The following is a 21,940-nucleotide window of genomic DNA, read 5'->3' on the forward strand; positions in this document are numbered from 1 at the left end:
CTTTTATAATGTGATGTTATTATTAATTAAATATTTAAATGTAGGTAAGTGATAGAGAAAATGAATGGGGAGGTTTCTTTTTTTTAATTATCCTTTAAAGTATTTCCAATACTAAAAACAACTATCAATTAATTCAACCTTATCTAAACATTTTCAAGAATTTCTTTTTTTCAAATTTCTTAACATTAAAAATATATGTTAAATATTTTTATTTTATATGTTTTACCTGTTGTGAATAATTAGAATATTAGTTAAACAAATAATGATTCAAATTATTTAAAGAACTCCTCTCAAATAGTGTACAAATATAACCACACACAACAATATACAAAATCATTTTTATTAATTGATACTCGTGTATATAAAAAAGCAAATTGCTCAATCAACCTAATATCCAAAATATAAATACCTAAAAAGAGTGAAGTGCACTGAAAATACATTGAATTCGAAATTTTTATATTAAGTATATCCTGTGACATACAACTGAACATGTTGATAAAAAAAAAACAGTTTCTTGACATGCCAATTTATACAAAACGTTACAAGGTAAATCGGTTTATCGTTCATAAATATTTTATTATTCATAGAGAATCTTAAACCTTAAATTGACAGTTTTTTGATACTACACTGATTTCAGATGAAAAAACAACATTGTACCGATATTTTTCTAACTCAAATTACATATACAAAACTTACGTTTCAAACGTTATTTACAATAAATTAAATATTTAAAAAATATTATTGAACTTTTAATTTTAACATTTAAAATTTTTTTTTTTTACAAATTAACTACTTAGTATTATGTTTGGTTAAACATTAAATTTGATGGTTAAACACAATACCTATTATCTTAAATTTATTAATAACTTTAAGTTTTAAACTGTAAGAATTTTATTTTACATGTTTAACCAACCATTTTACATTTCAGAATATGGTTAGTTCTGAGTATTTAAGCATCTTAAGTTTAATATGAAAGCACAAATTATCATAATTATAATAATATCAGTGCATTTTACTGCCTATAAAAATGACAATATTTTTACATTTAAATACTATACATCTGTGAAGAAAATTACTTTATTTTCTATCACAGATAAATAAATATAAAAGGGGAAACAATTGATTACTTACCTAAATAACAAGCTTTTGTTAGATTTCAAAAAAATTTAACAAATTAATATGTTAATACTTAAATTTAATTTGAGGGAACAAATAAAATATGACAAATATTTAAGTATAAAAAGTAGTTATACATTCTACATCATTAATATTGTTATTATTAAATATATATTATTCAAATGTATACATAGGTGTGATACAGTTGATAGTTGTATAGCTTTAACAACAAAAAACACGTATATAATAATTATAATAGTAATGGATAAGTAAACACGGCTCACAAATATGTAGTTATTACATATGTATATTAAGATAATAAAATAATGAGTGCTATGTTACATACATACACACAATTTAATAATTAATAATAAATTCACATAAATAAACATGTTTTATATACATAATTATTTATAATATAAATGTAATGGGAGTAAAATAGTTGAAATAATAATAGTTTATACGTAAATAATAACAATAGTTATAAAAAATTGTTTACAACACAATATACCATTAAGGTTTTAGAATAAAAAATATATCACAACATTGTTAAAGAAATGGTAATGACACCAGTTGCCGTTGTTTGTTAGACTAATATTAAAATTACTAATTCAAGTAACATTGTGTATATTATCAAAGTTATTACTGTGATTTTAAAATCATTTACAACGCATCTCTGTGCCATACCCATTTTTTATTAGTGTGGTCGAATCTATGCGCCAACCACTGATGTTCCAACAGTCTGTACCGTTCTGCACTTAGATATAATGGTTTCCCACGTCTGTTTAAAGATAATTTAACATCAATTTTTAAATAAAATTTATGATTAAAAAATTGATTGATTAATATTTACTTGAGTTCTCGATCTTCTTCACCAAATGCATCCAGATAAACAGATCCCCAAAGACAAGCCCGTTTGCCACGAATTACTACAACAGAACTTGAAGTCACAACTAAAAACATACCTGTACCACCGCCACATTCCAACGAGTGCTAACATACAAGATAAAAAAAATTAGTATTTAAAAGACATTAAGTTAATAATGTTCGACTTAAATTGAAAAATAAAATCCATTTTTTTTCAATCAACAACCATTATTTCCTAGTTATATTAATGAATATAAAAAAATAACGTACTTGTACTGCTTCATAAATATGATTTGTTTTACAACAATTTTCTTTCAGGCACACCACAGTACCGCAAACCAAACACACGCTAGTCTCTCGTGGCACACCATGACACCGATGACAGGCCCTACCATGATAGTACTGGAAAACGTCATCATACAGATGTGGCAGCTTCAACAATCGAGGCCCTGTCCAATTAATTGGTGGGAATAAGCTGCGGCTACTGTCTAAGACACCAGCATTGGTATCATCACTATCACAGCAGTCAGCAAAAAGCAACATACGTGCAGCCATTATAATATTAGCTGAAGTGGTGGCTTTAGAATTTGGGTCGATTTCAGCAGCGGCAGATGAAACAATGGTAGTAGTATTTTCACCAATGATAGTGGCTTTAGGTATTTTGGTAGTCAACGATTCACGAAAACTTGTAAACCAAGTACGAGAAATGGTTGTTGAAATTTTATTATTTTTTTCATTGGTAGAATATGACCAATGTGGCCAAATGACAGCTTCCATGGCAGACGGCGGCAGCAATGGCATATTTAGTCTTTTTTCATAATTGTTCTGGTTTTGATCGTCATTATTTTCCATGTATGAACAACTATAGTTATAGGTATCTTCACAATTATCACTGACTTCATGGGCTTCTTCATTATTTAACAGTTTTAGATACCGAGCGAGCATAAGGTATTCATAATCGTCTTTTGACCAATGTTGATAATGGTGAGGATCATTTGGAGTTGAAAAATTGACGTTATAGTTGACTTCAACTGATGGCGGTGAAAGATTATGACTAGGATGTGCATGGCCATCCAATAGTTGTTCTTTTTGTTTGCTTTGTTCTACGTTCAAATTATTAAGTTGTGATGATGACATTGTGAACTCTGGGTGGTCTTCTGGATTATCATCATCATCTCCATTAATATATTTTTTCAATAGAGCAGCAAACCGCAAAAATGGCAAAGTACTTCGTCTTCCGTAAGATTCTAGCAGCAACATATTTTCTTCATCATTTTCTGAAGCATCTATTGACCTGTCAAGTTTGTCATTACTAACAACATTTTCAACACTCTCATCTTCTTGATGCATCATACATTCATTATCATTATTAACTATTGAACTGATGTTGACTATTTCAGTTTCATCGTCATCCGATAAAAACACTATTGTTTTGGCCAAAGCTACAACTTGTGAAAATAAAGGTGTACATGGTAGTCTATTGTCGAATTCGGTTATATCTATAGATAATGATGATAGTTTATTATTGCGTCCATCATCTAAATCCATTTGAACACTAGTGCCTTCATCAGTTTTTTCTTCAGTTTTTGTTGATATTTTTCTTGTATTGAGACTACTGTGATGTCGTCGGCGGTGATAAAGTTGATGGTTGAATTTACAGTTACGATTCCATGTGGAAGCGACTTTCAATGCCGCTATATACAATTGCATGTTGTAGGTGAGTTTGATTAAAGTATCAAACAAATCTAAACATATAATTGAAACACCCATATTAGATTTGAGTATCTCATTTACTAAGTTAGAAATTATTTTTTACATTTTATTATCAAAAAAGCACAGTACAATTTATATACTGTATACATACCACGATCTAGAGTAGGTAATAACAGCACAAGTTGTAAGAGTACAGAGCATGGATCACGCATCATTAATGGTGGATAAGTATTGCTGTACTGTTGTCGAGGCTGATCGCATCCGATTAATTTATACCATACATCACTAATGGGACTATAATCAGAAGTCTGGTATCTGGCCATCAACGATCGAGCGCTTACACGCAATACTTTTAACAATGGTGCTAAAAAATTGAAAACCACTTATTATCATAAGTATTAAAAAACAAATAGAAAAATAAAAATTTTTTAGTATACATAATATTTCTTAAAAGATTACATTAATTTTTCAGGATTAAATTTATTTGATGATCTTTTATCATTCATTTAATAAGTTTATTATCAATATATTATACATTTTATTTTTAATATTTAGCTATTATTATTAAATAAAAATATCCTGAATCAAGTAGACCGTAGTAATTGGCTATTTCTAAATAAACAAATAGAAAATAAATATGTACATAAATTAGATGGTAAAATATTTTAACTGTAATAATTAGTTCAAGAAATATAATTTAAAAAATTTCCTGAAATTATTAGAATATATTTTATTATATTTATTATTTATAAATCAACTTGGATTAAATTGAAAATAACTTGTTATTTATTGTATGAATTAATATAAACACAATAAATTAAGTTAATAAAATTTAAATGCAAAGAAATTTAATTTGAAAAATAATATTAATTTAACTTTTGACTTGACTTGTTTATGTTCAGCACAAATTACTAGTCTCGTTAACTCCAATTTTTTTTCTTGTCCTTAGAAATATTTATACACTCAATCCAATATTTATCGTGATAGGTCACAGGTAAGTTAACACAGATAAGTCAAAGTCAGTAATGATAAATTTATCTTTTATTGTATCATTAGAATCAGTTTATTATCATAAAACTACTATTTTACTATGAAATAATTAACAATATGACTAAAAGTGATAAACTTAAAAACAAAATTGCTAAACAATTTAATATTCTACCGAGTAAGGTAGGTTGGTTTAAGCTGAAGTGAAGGTGCATATAAGATACTATTCAATAAATTAGATAAATTGAAAACTTTATTTAAAGTAATCTAAATACTAATCTCTAATTTCAAATTATTTTTCTAAACTGTAAGAATCATGCTAGTGTTTTAAAATTAAATTATTTTATTATAATTATTCTTGTTAATAAATATATAATAATAAGTAACTCAAATTTAATTATAATTAAAATTTAAATTTAAATTATATAACTCGCAATATACACGGCCAAATTAAATTTTATCTCTCTTGAAAGTTGAGTTATTGAGACTTAACTGTACAATAAATTGTCATATTAACAAACACTATACCTAGATTAAGTTAGAATATACATAGTAGATATATTAATCTTAATTAAACTTAAGACTAATTTAAAATGTAATTCTAGTTGTTATTCACAAATTTATTTAAATAAATAGTAAAAATATAAATTTTTCTGTTTAGTAATTAAAGTAGTCATATAAAGAATAAATGTTTTTTTTTTTTTAGCAAGTTACTAATAATTATAAATATCTAGGATAGTTTGAATACTTGAAATTTGATTGCAATTGAGTACATTTCATGAAATTTTGAATAAATTGACGCTAATTGTATTTAAAAAATTTTAGTGTAAATAAGTTTTGATTTATATATCAGAGATAACAGCATGTTTCTTACATAAAAATACAATTTTTTGTAAAGAACACAAAAAATGTAATCCCAAAAATTACAAAAAATAAAAATATACATTACTTAATAATTGTTTTTAACATAATAAAACTAAAGGAAATTTTTATTAGAAAAAAATAACGTTTATGTTTTATTTCTTGATATAAAATGTTGTTTTTAGTAAAAAAAAAGGTAGTAAAAAAAAAGGTAGTAAAAACTTTAACGTACAATTTAAATAAATAAACTAACATTGTTAAATTTAATGATGTTAGTGATATTCCTACTTACATATTTAACAATTGAATATTTTTATCAGTTTGTAAGTTAAATATTTGTAAAAATATTTAAATAATTTTAAAAATGAAATTAGTTTTTATTTTCTAGATTATTAGGGTTCTTTTATTATAGTAAGAATATCCAAGTAATAAAACAAATTATGTTATTTATAGTTGTGACATCCATTTCACAAAATGGCTGTGAATGTTGTTCATTTCACGGAACATATGATAAAGAAATATAGCAATGACATATATATATATGTGTGTGTGTATGATAAAAGATATGTCATTAAACACTTTTAATTATAAATAACAGGATAAATGAGATATATTGTTCTACATTTGTGACAATTTTAATAATAATATTATTTACTATTATATATTTTAATTTTAACGACAAAAACGTTATATCTGCATATCTTATTTAGGTCTTACAAATACTGTTGTAGCAAATTCTACATACTAATTTTTTTTTAAATATTTTGATATTGAAATAAGTTACAGGTATTTTAAAAATGAAAAATTTAAAATCCTTAAACAATACTTTAAAATTGATATAAGAAAAAAAAACTACATGATGCTCTGGATAATTCTTACCATAAAATTGTAAAACAAATTGTAAAGGTTGCCGTCTATCGACATCATACATTATTTCTTAGGTAGAGCATAAGTTGTTAAAATGCTAAGTGTGAGGAATGGCAATCATTGTCAAAATCTACTCGAATAGGTAACCCATATTCTATATATATTAATTACAAATTATCTGTTTAACCTAATATACATTACATGTATAACACTGTGCTTTATATGAATAAGGTAACCCTGATTTCCAGTATATTAATATTACACACCGAGGTCGAGTCCCTGAGATCTCATTAATAAAAACATAACTCCACTGGTATAGCAAATGCAAAGTTTGCGACTACTCAGTGAAGAGGGGACATTACAAAGTCAAATCACTTTTATATTAAAAATAACAAGAGTAAAATAAATTATTTGGATGTATTATTTGATATGTCATACTTTAGTTAGACTGAGACAAAACAGAAGTAAACCAAAAGATACATACCTATACAATTGCGCTTGGGCAGCATGTTGTAATAATTATTGCCACTATTAATATCTGTAGAATTGACTGCACTGGTAGAAAATAAATTGAGTCGACAATAATAATTATTACCACTATGCAATGAAGATGGATCTTGCTGTAGTTGTTCTATAAGACTGTTGTTACGCTGCACCAATTCCACTTGGATATTTGTCCAAGCCACAGATACAACACTATGCCATCTTACTTTGTACATGTTTTCTCGTTGAGTTGATGACAATAATGTATGTGGCAATGATACAGTTTGAGCTGCAGCTGTGACTACCGTTGTAGTAATCATATCACTCACACATTTATTAACAGCACTCAATAAAGGATCTTCTTCAAATTCAAAATCTTCTCTTTCTCCTCCATTGCCACCAATTTCTTCTTCACCACTAGTAGGACTAATATCACGTAGGTCATCCACCTAAAAATAAAAATATTTTACTGCATTCATAAGACCACCAATAATTTATTGAGAATACAAACCGGAAAATATTCATCATCATTAAAATGATGGTGGTGAACATTCTGATGTAAAGGATGTCGATTAACAATGTTTTCTGTATCACCAATGAAAACAGAGGTTGATGTTTCACTGCAGCAAACAGCATCACCAGATTGTTCTGGATTTGGCGAATCATATTCTTGCTGTTTTACTAGTTCTGTTAATTTACTCACAGCATCAGACATAGCACTTGCAGTAATAATATTATTTAAAAAGGCACAGCCCCGTTGTCGCTGGTTTTGATGAATACTAAGTTCTGGTATTAATGGCATTAAAGAATTAGCTAATTGCCGACAAAGTGGACAACTATATTCTCCACTGTAAAAGTATAAAAATGATAAATTTTTTTTTGTTATTGAAAATAAACTAACTCTAAAAGCTATGATTTAAATACAATAAAATGATTGTAATAACATTAATGTTTAAAACGATTACATACCGGTCTGCATTAAAACGCTGAGCTCCACGTAAGGATGCCAGATATGAACTCCAACACCTCAAATGTAAATGATGACCACAGGTCTGTACATGAACATTACCACCAATCGGAGTAGCACTAGTAGTAGTAGTAAGAGATCCAACTTCAAAATCAGCCTTATCCAAGTTCTACAAAATCAATATAAATAATTATAATGTATATGGTAAATGTAATTAATATATACTATGCCTTAAAAAAAGAAAAACTGTTAAATTTAAGTATTTAAATTCTATGATGACCAAATATATTATTGTTTAACTGTATAAGAATTAAAGTTAACAGAAAGAAGCTTACATTAAAATATTGCGACATCAGTCGTTTACGACGATCAGAATGTGAAGCATATGTAGTTGCATCGTAATTATCAGCTATTGTTGTCACAATTGGTTGATTATGTTGTTGCAATGATTTAGGGTCATTTGCTACAGATGAAGATTGTTGATGATGTTGCTGCGAATTCAATGGCGGTAAAGCAGGCCAATAATGATAATAATTTTGTTCATTGTTGACTATACTACTGTTTTCAACACTATTAATACTTGTGACACCAGTAGCTTTTTCTGGGTCTAATGGTTGTTGCTGATCAGTAGCATTAATATTACTAATATTGTATAGATTTGTTGATACTATTGGTTGTGAAACAATATGCCTTCTATGTGCTAAAACGTTTGTACCCTACAATGATATAAAAGAAATGACAATAAAGCTATATTAAAGTATTTATTTTAAAATTAAATCTAAAATTTAAAAATAAACATACTTGAACCAATATTACTAATCCTATTGGATCTAGTTGCTGTTGCTCTATCTGTACTACCACAGTTTGATTACAAATCACACAATCAACAGTCAATTTGTTTTTATGTTGATCAGATCCAGGAATATTAGTTGTCGATTCTTTTGTTGTTGTTGTTGTACTATTATTACTACTACTACTGTTTTCATCTATTTCAACTATAGTATTTGCCAACATTGAGGTAGTGGCTTCACTACTACAAACAGTTGGAGTAGATAACTCCACAGTGGGAGCTAGTATGTCACATTCCATATTTGAAGAAGTGCCGCCACTGGTAGATTGTGATTGTGTATCAGCAGAATCTAGATCTCCAGAGCGACGTGCACTTTCAAGAAATGCACGTTGTGCTCGTGCCATTTCTTCCATCATTTGCTGTTGCTTATCACGGGCTCGGCGCTTCCGTTCCCGCCGCTCACGCTCTTCGTCATCTCTTGAAGCAGTTTCTCGCATAACCACTGCTATTGGCCATAAAGCTGCTCTAGTACGCAATATGCAATCATAACATTTTTTCGATCCTTTAGCTATTCTATCCAATAAACGACCCACAAAAAATGCCCCATCACCACATGGAGGCATATCTTCTTGGCTATTATCATTATCTGATGCTGATTGGTTTATCTTGGCATCATCAATTAAATTATTAGAAGTGGTTGGTTGAGATGAAAGTACAGGCAGCTGATATGAATCTGGTTCACCAGACAACTGTGAGTGTAATTTTAAAAGCAATGAAATGATACTCTCATTTATACATACTAATGAATTTTGTTGCTCATCAACTTCTATCACTGTCTGCTTAAAATAAAAAATTGGTTTTAATAATCTATAGGTTAGATTATTACAAGTAATTATTAATTGTCACTTACATTTTTATCAACTCCCAATATCGATGTTTCATTATCAGTATTTCTCATATCCTCAAACGGAAATTCAGGTATAGTAAGATCAATAACTGGTATATCTGATGATGATGACGATGACGACGATGACTGATGTTGTTCCTGTGTAAGTGAATCTGTTTTTGGTAGAGGGCGTAAGAATTGTAAACGTTGTTTAACGCGATTCAACGCAGAATCTGCTAAAAAAAAAAATGAAAATAATGAATTTTTTTTTTATATAATTGACACACCATGTTAAATATTAAATAATTAAAAATGATTTAATTTTAACAATAAAAATGTTATTTAACAAATTTTTATTTTCTGAAAGTATTGATTTCAAAAAATTTATTTTTGAAGTTTTATAAATTAAATTCTTTTGACAAAACATCAGTATTAAATATTAGAATAGTATGACTGCAGTTGATATACTACGTTCAAAAACATTTTATAATATACATAATATGTATTACCCATTGTCGAAGATGTAGCAGCTGCTGCAGCATTTAAACTATAAAAAGGTGGGCGAGTAGGAATAGAAGAACCACCAGCAAGAGGTATTTCATTACCAGCTATTGTAGCTAAAGATGGAACAACATTAGGCTGTTGCTGTGAGTTACCTAAAAAACATAATATATGTATATTGATCATTAATTATAATTATATAATTGAATAAAGTACACGTTGAAAACATAAAAGCATCATTAGTTATTTTTATTAATTATTCTTACCGGGTTCAAAGTTATGAGAAACAGTAATTGGCGAAGAAGAGCTAGCCACAGAAGTAGCTGCTGCTACAGATGATGTAAAATAGTCAAATAAATTGGTTGCCATTGTTGAAGCAGCCGTTACATTAGAAGTAGCATTAGTTGCTTCTTCACCAAAAAAATAATGATAGTAAGGTGGCGGCAACTCTACATGTGTAATAGTAGTACACAAATTGTATGCCAAATCGTCATGATCATACCAATGATTCAATAATAAGAGTGTTGTTTCTTTAGCATTAACCGCTTCATTATCAGAATTATTAGTATCTGCTACAGTTATTTTGATCTTTCTTTTTGGACCATTTTTGATGGTGCGATTTTCATAGAAACGTTCTCTAGATGAAGCAGCTGATGTAGAAGATGATGATTCAGACTGCTCAGTTGGTGGATCTGTATCCATTGGTTGCTGTTGATTATTAGATGTCTTGTTGTCAAAGGAAGAATCATAACATATCCACGCCTGATCAAGGAGATAAACCAGTAGACTGAGTGTATGTTCACTAATATCTCGATAAACTGCTGAACGATAAAGGCAATGCCAGACAACAGCATGAAATAACTTAGATAACAGTGCTCTGCAAGGATTGCGATATGCTGGATGGTGTTTTTGTGGCATTCTATACGGTGGCCAAGTATTTTGATTTTGTTTCAATACCCCGATAGAACGCATACTACAAAATACATAAAATAATGATTATAACAAAATGTAAATTATTATGTTAAAAAAAATTTTTTTTATATCATACAATGTTGTGTAACGATCCATGGATGATTGAAAATCACGTCTATGTACAGCTCTTAAAAGGACATGTACTGGATCATACAATTTTTTCCAGACATGCGGTAAAGGCACATACAATCCTTGTTGCATGTTACCAGACGCTTCAAATTGAGGTCTTTTATACTCAGCCACCTAATTACAATAATACATAATTATGAAATATTTTCTATAATTAATATATTAGATTAAAAGTTAAACTATTTTAATCTTACAGCTTGTAATACAGTTTCAAAATCACGCATAGATGGTGGAGATACTTGATCAAGGGAGGAAGGATTTCGAGATGCACTATCACCACTGGTACTTATAGAACTAGCGGTAGTTGTAGCGCTAGTTTGAATACCACCGCAGCGTTCAGGCATTAGTTCCATTAATTGGCTGTGCGTTTTATCAGAAACACATAATAAAGTGACCATTTCTAATTGTGACTGACAATAATCATAATCTTCATCAGAACCTAACAAATAATCAATTTTTTTTAAATATTGATTTATGTAGAAATAAAAAATTAATATTATTATTCGTATTTAAATAAAGCTTACATAAATTGGTACGAACACCTATTAAAGTGGCAAGGAAAACTAATAAACTTTCCATACTAGGTGCTGCATCATATTCCTCCGAATCCATTACTTGAGGTAATCCTCCATGTTTAACTACATGCATCCAATCATACACTTTAAACCTACAATATTAATAATAATTAAAATCGTTCTAACACTTAGAGAATTAGAGAATAATTAAAAATAATTAACCAACTTATACAATAAAATAGTAGTAAAGATAATAATTACTTTTCCAATATTAATGACATGAATATATTGGCATCAGATAATTCAGACAGACAAAGTTGAAGTAAATATATGTCAGCATCTACCATGGATATACAAAAATTCGATTGGATATACGTCATAGCTTGACCTTTTATCTGTAGGCCATTACGCACCCATGCACCCTGCATGATTTCGTAGAATGCTGATTGAGCACGTACAGGATGTGAAGCAATTGCCGTTAACAATGAGTCTCTATCAGCTGAATCATCTTTATTGCTTCGTGGTATAATGTCTTCTATACGAGCACTTTGAGCACGCACAGCTTGACACAAAAATACTGCTAAATACCGGTGTAAAGGCAGGTGAAAAGTGAACTGATGGCGATCATCTAATCGTTGAACTAAATTTGTGGAAGTACTTGCATTGGAGTTATTAGAAGAGGAGGCAATACTATCACAATTATAACTCTGGTCTTGATTATAATAACCTACATCTACAAGCCATTTGCGTAGGCGTTTAAGACAAGCGCGTAACACGCGGTAGGATAGTGGCAAAGTTTCGGTAGATGTTAGATGCGATAACATGGCCCACATTGGATATGCACTAGCTTCAAGTTCAGCACTAAAAGCAGCATAATAGGTGTTTGGTTCAAATTCAACATGATGTCCCAACTCTCGGCAATTAACATTCATTCCTACAAACATTAGTTTTCATTAATATATTTATTTACTATAAAACTATTAAATGCATCATAGATAATCAGTTTAGATTATTTAACTAAGAAACACAAAATTTACCTTGAAACATTGATAAATATGAAAACCATGAATCCAATAGACGATCATCACACATAAATTTAACTGCAATTGGCCTATGTGATAATACATTGTTTAGATCGCTAACCAGTGGCCAATAACAATGTTCTTTCATAACAGCCTTTGAACAATCTACAACCCTGTGTTTATTTTTCGAAGGATCTAAAACAAAACATATAATTTATAAATATTTATATATTATATAATAGTTACATTGCACATGATTAAATAATGAAATATAAAAATTATCATTCTATATATCAATTACTCGTAGTAGCTCAAAGTTCACAGGCGAAAAATAATTGAGTACTAAATATTTCAGGTTATCAGGAATTTAAAAATATATATACTAATAAATAGTTAAGATTATATATATATATATATATATATATATATATATAAGTTAATATTATTTTTTTTTTAAAGAATTAGTGTAAGGACAATTGTTTTTATTTAATTGCTACATTTTTACCAATTAATAAAATTATACTCTTTAAACAACTGAGTAATTTAAACTAATATCTTTATTACTTATAATATAATTATTTTATGTTTCTCAAATATGTTTTATTTATAAATCTTTGATTTATTCTTCATCGCCATTGTCTAATATATAATTTAGATAAATTAAAATGTATTTATAATAAAAACAATTTGAGAAATATCAACAATTTTTTATGATATATTCTCAAATTAATAAGATTATTTAATTATTTCACATTAAGAAGATGTACCACCCACATGATTTTCTCCATCTTACAAACATAAAACATAGCAAAATTTATTTTACTGTCATTTAAACAACTACCGTGAATTGGCTTATCATAAAAGTAAAAGGTAAATTATTATCAAGAGCATCTCCGAGGTTTTATGATATTTTAATTTTGAAGTAATTTTATCATCATTTTAAAATGCTTGTACAAAGCTTAACTTGCTTTGTAATAAAAATATCAAAGATGCATTAGATAATACTACCTTAAAATATTATGATAAGTTTAAAGGTAAAATGGATTAAGGTTAACATAAAATTTGTAGTTTTATCCTTCAACGTTGGTAAGATGAAGATATATATACAGAAATGGTTTAATTTGGTTTCAAAAAAAAATGTTAAATGTTTAAGATAATGAAATATTTGAATTACAAAGACTTGAACAAACTTAAAATGAATTCAATTAGTTACCATGTAATGTTGAAGGTATCAATATTTTTGTCATCATACGCCTTAAGCTTGATACCATTATTCCGAGTAATCCTAATTTGTCAACCATCCGCAAAGCTAATGCTTCATTACTAAACAATTGAACGCTGATATGAACAATATGATTAGAAAGGGTATCTGAGTCTCGCGTTGTTGCTAATACACGTGCCACACATCCATAATGCATAACAAATGCTTCAGTCAATGCTTCCTTATATGCTGCATCAGGCAACATATTCAACAGAAAACATACCATCTTTTGAGGAAACTCATATCGAACAGTCCAAAACACAATCTCTTGCAAAAAACTTGAATGATTCAGTTTGTTTTTTTGTCCACTACTATTCTGACCGTCAACGAGCCAATCATCTAAAACAATAAATCCACATTCCATACTTAATATTAATATAATAATCAACGATATTCATTGTATAAAAATACATTGTAATGGAAACTACATATTTATTAAAAAAAAAAAAGAATTTTTATCAATATATAAAAAGAAGTATAAATACCTTTAATCGCAGTAAATTATAAATTAAATATGACAATAATCAAATTATCTTATCTAACTTTAGCTTAAATATTTTAAGTTATTTCCTATATCACAATTTATACAATATATAAAAATGTACATAAATATTAATGACTTGAAACTATTAAAAAAAAAAAATAACAATATTCTTTTAAGGAACTATTAAATGAGTATAAGTTAAAAAATTAATGTTAATCTAATTTGATGAACAACATTTAATAAAAACAACAAATTTATAATTTATTTCAATTACTTTTTTATGACACTTTAGTTACTTTTTCATTTGACAATTTTAAGTTAATATTTCTAAGTTTTGAAGATTTTATTTTACAATAACTCATAAGTATTTTCAATCTAAGTTTTGACTTATAAATGTAAAAAAAAGGTATAAATACTAGTTTATTATTTGAAAATATAACTTATATACTAAGTATACTTTTAGTACATTCTATATACTTTTGTTTACTTTGCCAAAGCATAAATAGATAAATTAATTTAAAAATGATCTGATTTTCGCAACTAAATATAAATTTGTTAATTCTAAAAAAATAATATCCTTTTCTCACAGTCAAAATTTTAAAATTATTGAGGAAAAGTAAATATAAGAGTATAATATTATTAAATTAAAACATGTGAAAACTATATACATTATTTCTTTTTTATTGGTGTTTGATATACATTTAAATGATAACCAACTGTAAGATAATTAGTAAATCGACTGTAAAACGAGATAGTTAAAAAATAACATACCAATACAATTATTATTTTGTTCTTTCATAAGCAAATTTCATATTAAAATTATGACCTCTTAAAATAACTGTAGCAACTAGTTTTATTTTCTAATTATGTAGCAATTATTTTACTATAACTTTAGGTAACATATTTAATTTTACCTCGAATAAAATATATATTTGTATTAAATGATTATTTAAGATAAATTTTTAATTAAAATTTTTAGTATAAAAAAAGTAGTTGTTAAAGATAAAAATATCAATCATGAAAATAAGGTTACTTTTAAAATATTCTGTTTCAAGAACTAAATTTAATTATTTTAAAAAAAATATGAAATATTAAATTGAATATATGTCATATAGATACTAAAAAATATGTTAATAAAAGATAAAAATTCAGAAACTTTTATATTAACAAAAGTATAGAATTTGACCTTTTCATTAAATAACATTTTATTTTTATCCAAAAGAGCATTAAAATTCTACATTTTTGTCTTTTATTTAATAGTAAATTATGTTTAAAATTTACCTTGTCCAAATTCATCATCATCATAGTCATTGTCGTCTTCAGAATTACTAACACTATTACTGCCATGTACACCATCTTCAATTCTTGTGTTACTACGACGTCGTCGACGATTGCTTGATGATGACGATGTTGAAGTAGTGTATTGATGTATAGCTTCGGCATAATAGCGACGCACTTTATCTGTGTATATAGTATAAATAGTCTGTTGTTGCTGCTGCTGCTGTTGCTGTATATTAGAATCGCTGCCAAAATTACCAGTACTACTATAGTAATCACATGCCCATCGGTATATCTATACAAGAATAAAAAGAAAATTTAATTATTATTTTTTATACTTTTTTTTATTATATTGATTATATTTTAATTAACATACTCTTTCATTGGTTAGAGATACAGTCATAACACGTCGCATAGCAGCTCCAAGGGCACCAAGGTCATGTAACATACCCAAAAATGGGTCCAAGTCTATAAGTAATAAATTTTGTTGCTGATTTGTCATTCCAGCACCAGCACCTGTAACACCTCCTGGTGGTACATGTGTATTGCTTGTTCTAGAATCGGCAATTTTACTAAAAAAAAAAATGATCATTTATAATTCTTACTTAAAAATGGAAGTTAAATGTGAATTATACCTGTTTTCACGTAAATATTGCACAAGTCGCAACAAAAGTCTTGGCATTATTCTCTCAGCAACCCTCAATAAATCAGCTGGAGGTTGTTTACAACTACTATTACTGCTAGTACTAGTACCGTCAATATTATTTGTACTACTATGTTTGCGACAAAACCTTGAAAAATTATAAATATATTTTATTTGACAAATATTGTTTATATTGAAATACAATTGAATAGTTTTGGTTTAAATAGATAATTCTAATAGTAGGAATTAAATACATTTTGATTATTACCAAAATTTCAGTATAAAGTTGAGAGTAACAAAAACAAAATTGAAATAATTGAAAACTTAAACGACTGTTAACATAATTATGTGAATATGGTGTATATTTTATAGGTAAAATATCAAATACATGGCATTATGTAGTATGCAGATCTAGGTAATGTGGACAGTAATTTATTAAATTAAATATAAATATTATTGTTAAAACATTTTTTTTTTCATATATTAGCCATGAAATTTATATATAATCTATCAATCTGACTGAGTTAAGTACTATGATAAAATGCTCAATTATAAATAACTATCTTACACATCGTATAACACATGCAATTATATTACATTATTTTTAATATTATAAAAGTTTTATTTGATTTCATACATGTATATTCCTTATCAGTAGTCGAAAAGAGAAGTTAATAAGTATTTTAATTAATAGATGAATGAAAGAATGTGAATTATATGCGTTTAACATAATCAAAATAATATAACATATATTCGAGAAATTATAAACGTGAAATTAAACTTAATTTAAAATAAATAATCCTACACATTCTATACTTCTTTAAAAATGAATAGGTTTTAAATTAATTGGCAATTATTATTATTTGCTCACTTATATTCTATTTCAAAAGTTAATAACTCAAAAGATAATTATTTAAATATTAGCATTTATTACTATTAAACTTATATTAAAAACAATACAAAAAATATTTTTAATTAATTATTTACATTATCCTAATAGATATTGCTCACATCACCTAGATAAGGTCCATATTGTCCACATTTTGAGTATTTACATTCACAAGTAATATGTAAAAATATAAATATATTATTTAATTAATTAGAATATTAACTGTTTTTATAAATTATTTATAGTATATCAAAGGATTGTAATTTCAATAGATATTAAAACTACTTAAAATTACCTATTATAAATTGTATTAATAATGTTTACCCTATAAAATATTAATAATCTTCATACTTAATATAAAATGAACATAATTATACAAAAAACACACATACATAGACATATATATATATTGATATGGATTAATATAAAATTGCTTTTACTCGAGAAATCAGTTTTAACCACATTATATGTAAAAATAAAATATTGTGATAATTTAATGATAGTAATTATAATTGTATAAAAAGTCCCAACCATACTATGATTTTTGTAAAATATTTATTAGAAATTATGATATAATACATTTTAATATATATTACCCATCAGGCTTCATTACACTCGTGTCTCCACAATCACATGCCCCTCCTGCTTGAGAACGAAACATATTGAAATCATGACCTGTATGATCACCACGCTTAAAACAATCTCCACACAAAGACATACAAGGCGATATACTGCATGTACGACATCTATATGCTACATAGTTGGCTGTCCAAACGAGGCCACAACACGTACCATAGTCATATACTTTGACTAAAAAATAATAATATTTGAATAATGAATAATAGGTAAATAATAAAATGGTTAAGACTAAAACTTACCTGCACTGCTAAATTCATCTAGAGTTTTTCCGCCAGCCATTAACCAACGTAACCAATCCAAATTATTCCACTCGCCAATTGCATCGTATGGATTAAGCAGCACATCTAGCATATCATCTAGTAATTTACAACGGGTTAGAGCAGAATCAGCTGCAGCTGCATCACCGCTACCATCATCTTGCTGTTGTTGAGTGGAAGCCGCATCAACTGCAGCATTACAACAATCAGCTGCAATGAGTGCGGCTGCACCACGTTTCCCTCGTTTCATGAGTCCATAAGCAGGCGACTGCTGCTGTGCAATATTTGCAGTCGACGTAGTGTCCATTATCATAGTACAATAAATATATGTCTAAATGTATTGAACAAACAAGTTTGTGAGGTAGTGTATATAGTGTATGTAGAAGGACGATGTCAACATCATGACAGACACTACATTTGACTCGTTCAACATTTTGTATAAGTTTTATCTGAAAACTTCTCCATATGTCACATGTGGAATAAATGTTGAGACACTACGAATTTGGAATCGTGTTAACCTCCTGAATATTACTATTCACTATACTTAGTTTACTTGTATAACGATAATTGTACAGCAGATATTCACAATATGATAACAGGTGCTCACCCGTTCACGCACTCGTTGAGCATAGCGATATGACCCGCGCGACGTTCATACTACTACGATGGTATGGAAGTGAACTCAATAGAACACACACCACGTGTAATGACGATCCCAAGACACTCAAAAAGATTTACAATTATTGGCAAAACTTAGCTTGAAAATAACGCCACTGGGTATCTCCGGTACGTAGTCCGTTTGAGCACAGCGAAGTGACACAACACAACGATAATGATAATAATAATGTGTATGACGTACGTGCGCGTTTCAACGATAGTGCGAAAAATCGAACTCACAGATAGTGACTTTATGAAATTTAAAAGATTCAAACAAAAACAAAAAATAAACAATAAAAATAAAATGTTCTTGTAAAACGAAGCGCGTTAACATGCGAGTACGACAACGGGCATAAAAAAGAATAAAAGGAAGAACGACGACGGTCGACGATTATATCACTTGTCGGCACCACAACCACCACCACTACCACCGTCCTCCGCTAACACCAATCGGACAATACATAGAAGCATTCGTGCGAACACATACGGTAGTAGGGAAAATACTGTGGTAGTGTGGTTCGATGTACACGGATGTCCGTGATAGCACGGAGGATACCACTGTGACTACTACGACCGCAGCTGTGGTATGAATCATCGTAACCGGCTGGACCGCACTTATGATAACATTAATGAAGGTAGACACGGATTCGAACAATTCAATATTCAATACACAATAATAAATACCTATAATGCATTGTAAATTATAGTCCTTAATCATAACTCATTAGTAGTCGTTACTTAATACTTACTACTAGCACATACTTACCGTTATATATCTTATCTACATCTCATTACATCAAATATTTTACGTTATTCGAATATGGCTGATGAATTAACTATATTATAGGTACACAGGTTATCGTAAAAAGTTCTTTTCGACATTTTAGCAAATTCTTTTTTATCATTTAAAATTCCCACACATTGCAACGATGGCATTAAAAATGGAGTCGGATACATTTTAACGTCACCTATGCAGTATATATGCAGATCTTAAAAGTTGGATTAGGACAGTGGCTGTCATATAGTATGCGGTCTACCGCAAATAAATAAATTAAAAATTATATCATAATATTATGGTATAATTATTGTAGTATTACTACCTAGTAAAAAATCAATAATTAAAAATTCGTTTGTCAAAAAAATTGTTGTCAATGAATATAAATAAATATAATGTAATATGTTATACAAAAACTTCCGCCATATCTCTCAAAAATGAATTAAATAATTCTGATTTATTTATTCCACGCCACCATGTTTCCATGAGATACCTGCAATAATATGTATCATTATATCATACGTATTACGTTAAATTAATAATTAAATAAAAATAATTTGCCAACATATTGAGTGTATAAAATATAAATTATGGTGTCGCGCAATAAATGACGTACTGAGCTATTGAGCCCATACTTTTACAAAATGTCAAAGTATTGTTATCTGTGTATAAGGCAATAAAGATAAAGTGTTGACCGAAGAAAAAGATTAAAGTGCATCCATTAAAAATGAACTTAAGCCTATATAAAAACCACAGATAGACTGCATCCTACACCAGCCGGTAGAACGCGTTTGTTAGTAGACCGCATACTATGTGACAGCCAGAACAGTTTTATCTACGGGAATACTAAAAAAATAAATACACGGAGCCTTTATCCTAAGAGATTTTCCTTATTAGGTTTATAATTTGATACAATTTGTAAATTAACTTCTCACGTGTATTTTTTAAGATTAACAAATATTTTTTTGGTAGGTATGTAGTATATGTATAGATGTATAACCTATCTGTTATCTATCTATTATAATTTAAAATATAGGATTCTAGAATTACGGACAAAAAAAAAAAAAAATTGAAAAAAATAAACTCAATCACAAAACCAACATATAGTTGTATAATATTTTCAAGAGGGAGAGTCAGGGTCTGTTCTGTCCACCCTTTTTATGGCAAACATCAATTGTAATGCTTAGGAATAATGATTTATATACTTAAGTTTCAATGAACGATGGCGACATCGCAGATGTAGGTATAACAAAAGCATTCGTAGCGTCGTCGATTTAAACTGAAAACAAATAATAAAATAAATAATTACAGAACGTTGGAAATTACAAAATACAAATAATAATAAAAACATACAACTATTTTATTTTAACTAGCCCAATTTATCAAGTCAATTACACTTTTGATATAATTTAGTTGGTCAACCCACATTATATTATGTCTACTTAAAAAATGAATGAGGATGTATGTTACACTGAGATATATGTTACCTATGAATAAAGTATAAACCATTAAGTCCGAAATTGTACATTTCTCAATGTGTACCTACAGTAGGTATTTTTGTTCATACAATGTGTGAAGGCTTGAAATTTGAACTGTACAATTTTGCTATAAAAAGTGTTGATAGATTGTACATAAGTTACATTATATAATTCACAACGTGTACAGCAATCGCTATACAAATCACAAAATGCCTAAACATATTATACAAATTAAATTATTTCCAAGATTATACAGTTTTTCATATAAAAAACGTATCTATGAATATTTTTGTGTCACAAGAATAGAATTATAATTTTACCTAGGTACTTTATCAAATATATATCAATACGTAAAAATAATGTATTATATTAATAATACATTTTTTTTAAATGTATTTTTTCTAAAAAATAAATTTTTAAGTATTACATAATACCATAAGTGTATTTACTTACATACTATCAAAGGTCTAAATGTAAGTACCAATAATATTATAAGAGCGCACATAAATCAGAAAAAGTATTATTTTTTATTTTTGCAATCAAGTGAGTATCAAGTAAGTTATTACGAGAGATATAATTGTTTAATACATTTTTTTTATATATATATATTGGTGTATTTAATATTAATATACTTCTGTGTACAAAAACATTTTAAAATACCTTGCTCTTCAAATATCGATATTTTGTAATTTTGTATATTTTGTAATTTTTAAAGAAATGTTATTAGTTGATAAATCGTTTATATTTTTATTTATCCTATCAGTTATTAATTGAAAATTGATAATGACTAAATAATTTTATAACAACGCTATTTTTGTACCAATTGCGTATACGATTCGTCCCGTCGTCCGTCACTACTTCTATTATAAAACCTAAAAATTACCTAACTAATCATAATATGAT

The 21,940-nt window shown here is 27.9% G+C and overlaps 1 protein-coding gene across 2 annotated transcripts; it reads right to left on the reverse strand.

The window, feature by feature from the left end:
• Positions 1-1,585: 1,585 nt before the first annotated feature.
• Positions 1,586-19,249, reverse strand: LOC112603273. 2 transcript variants are annotated; one of them, XM_025351780.1, is made up of 23 exons: positions 18,110-19,249; positions 17,828-18,041; positions 16,335-16,490; positions 16,076-16,271; positions 15,703-15,994; positions 13,890-14,276; positions 12,692-12,871; positions 11,916-12,588; positions 11,664-11,806; positions 11,334-11,578; positions 11,087-11,253; positions 10,305-11,011; positions 10,047-10,193; positions 9,562-9,773; positions 8,663-9,487; positions 8,197-8,577; positions 7,864-8,030; positions 7,406-7,742; positions 6,896-7,343; positions 3,848-4,060; positions 2,254-3,728; positions 1,970-2,109; positions 1,586-1,897 (listed from the first exon to the last, which is right to left on the reverse strand). In XM_025351780.1, the coding sequence occupies exons 1-23, from the start codon at positions 18,438-18,440 to the stop codon at positions 1,780-1,782; spliced, it is 8,154 nt and encodes a 2,717-aa protein (XP_025207565.1). In that variant the 5' UTR covers positions 18,441-19,249; the 3' UTR covers positions 1,586-1,779. The 2 variants fall into 2 exon arrangements, with proteins under 2 accessions (XP_025207565.1, XP_025207566.1); XM_025351781.1 differs by having other exon boundaries at positions 1,780-1,897; positions 9,562-9,770.
• Positions 19,250-21,940: the final 2,691 nt, after the last annotated feature.

Source organism: Melanaphis sacchari, unplaced genomic scaffold, assembly GCF_002803265.2.
Source record: "Melanaphis sacchari strain LSU unplaced genomic scaffold, SCAv2.0 Contig9_pilon_pilon, whole genome shotgun sequence".
In the NCBI taxonomy this organism is placed as follows: domain Eukaryota; kingdom Metazoa; phylum Arthropoda; class Insecta; order Hemiptera; family Aphididae; genus Melanaphis; species Melanaphis sacchari.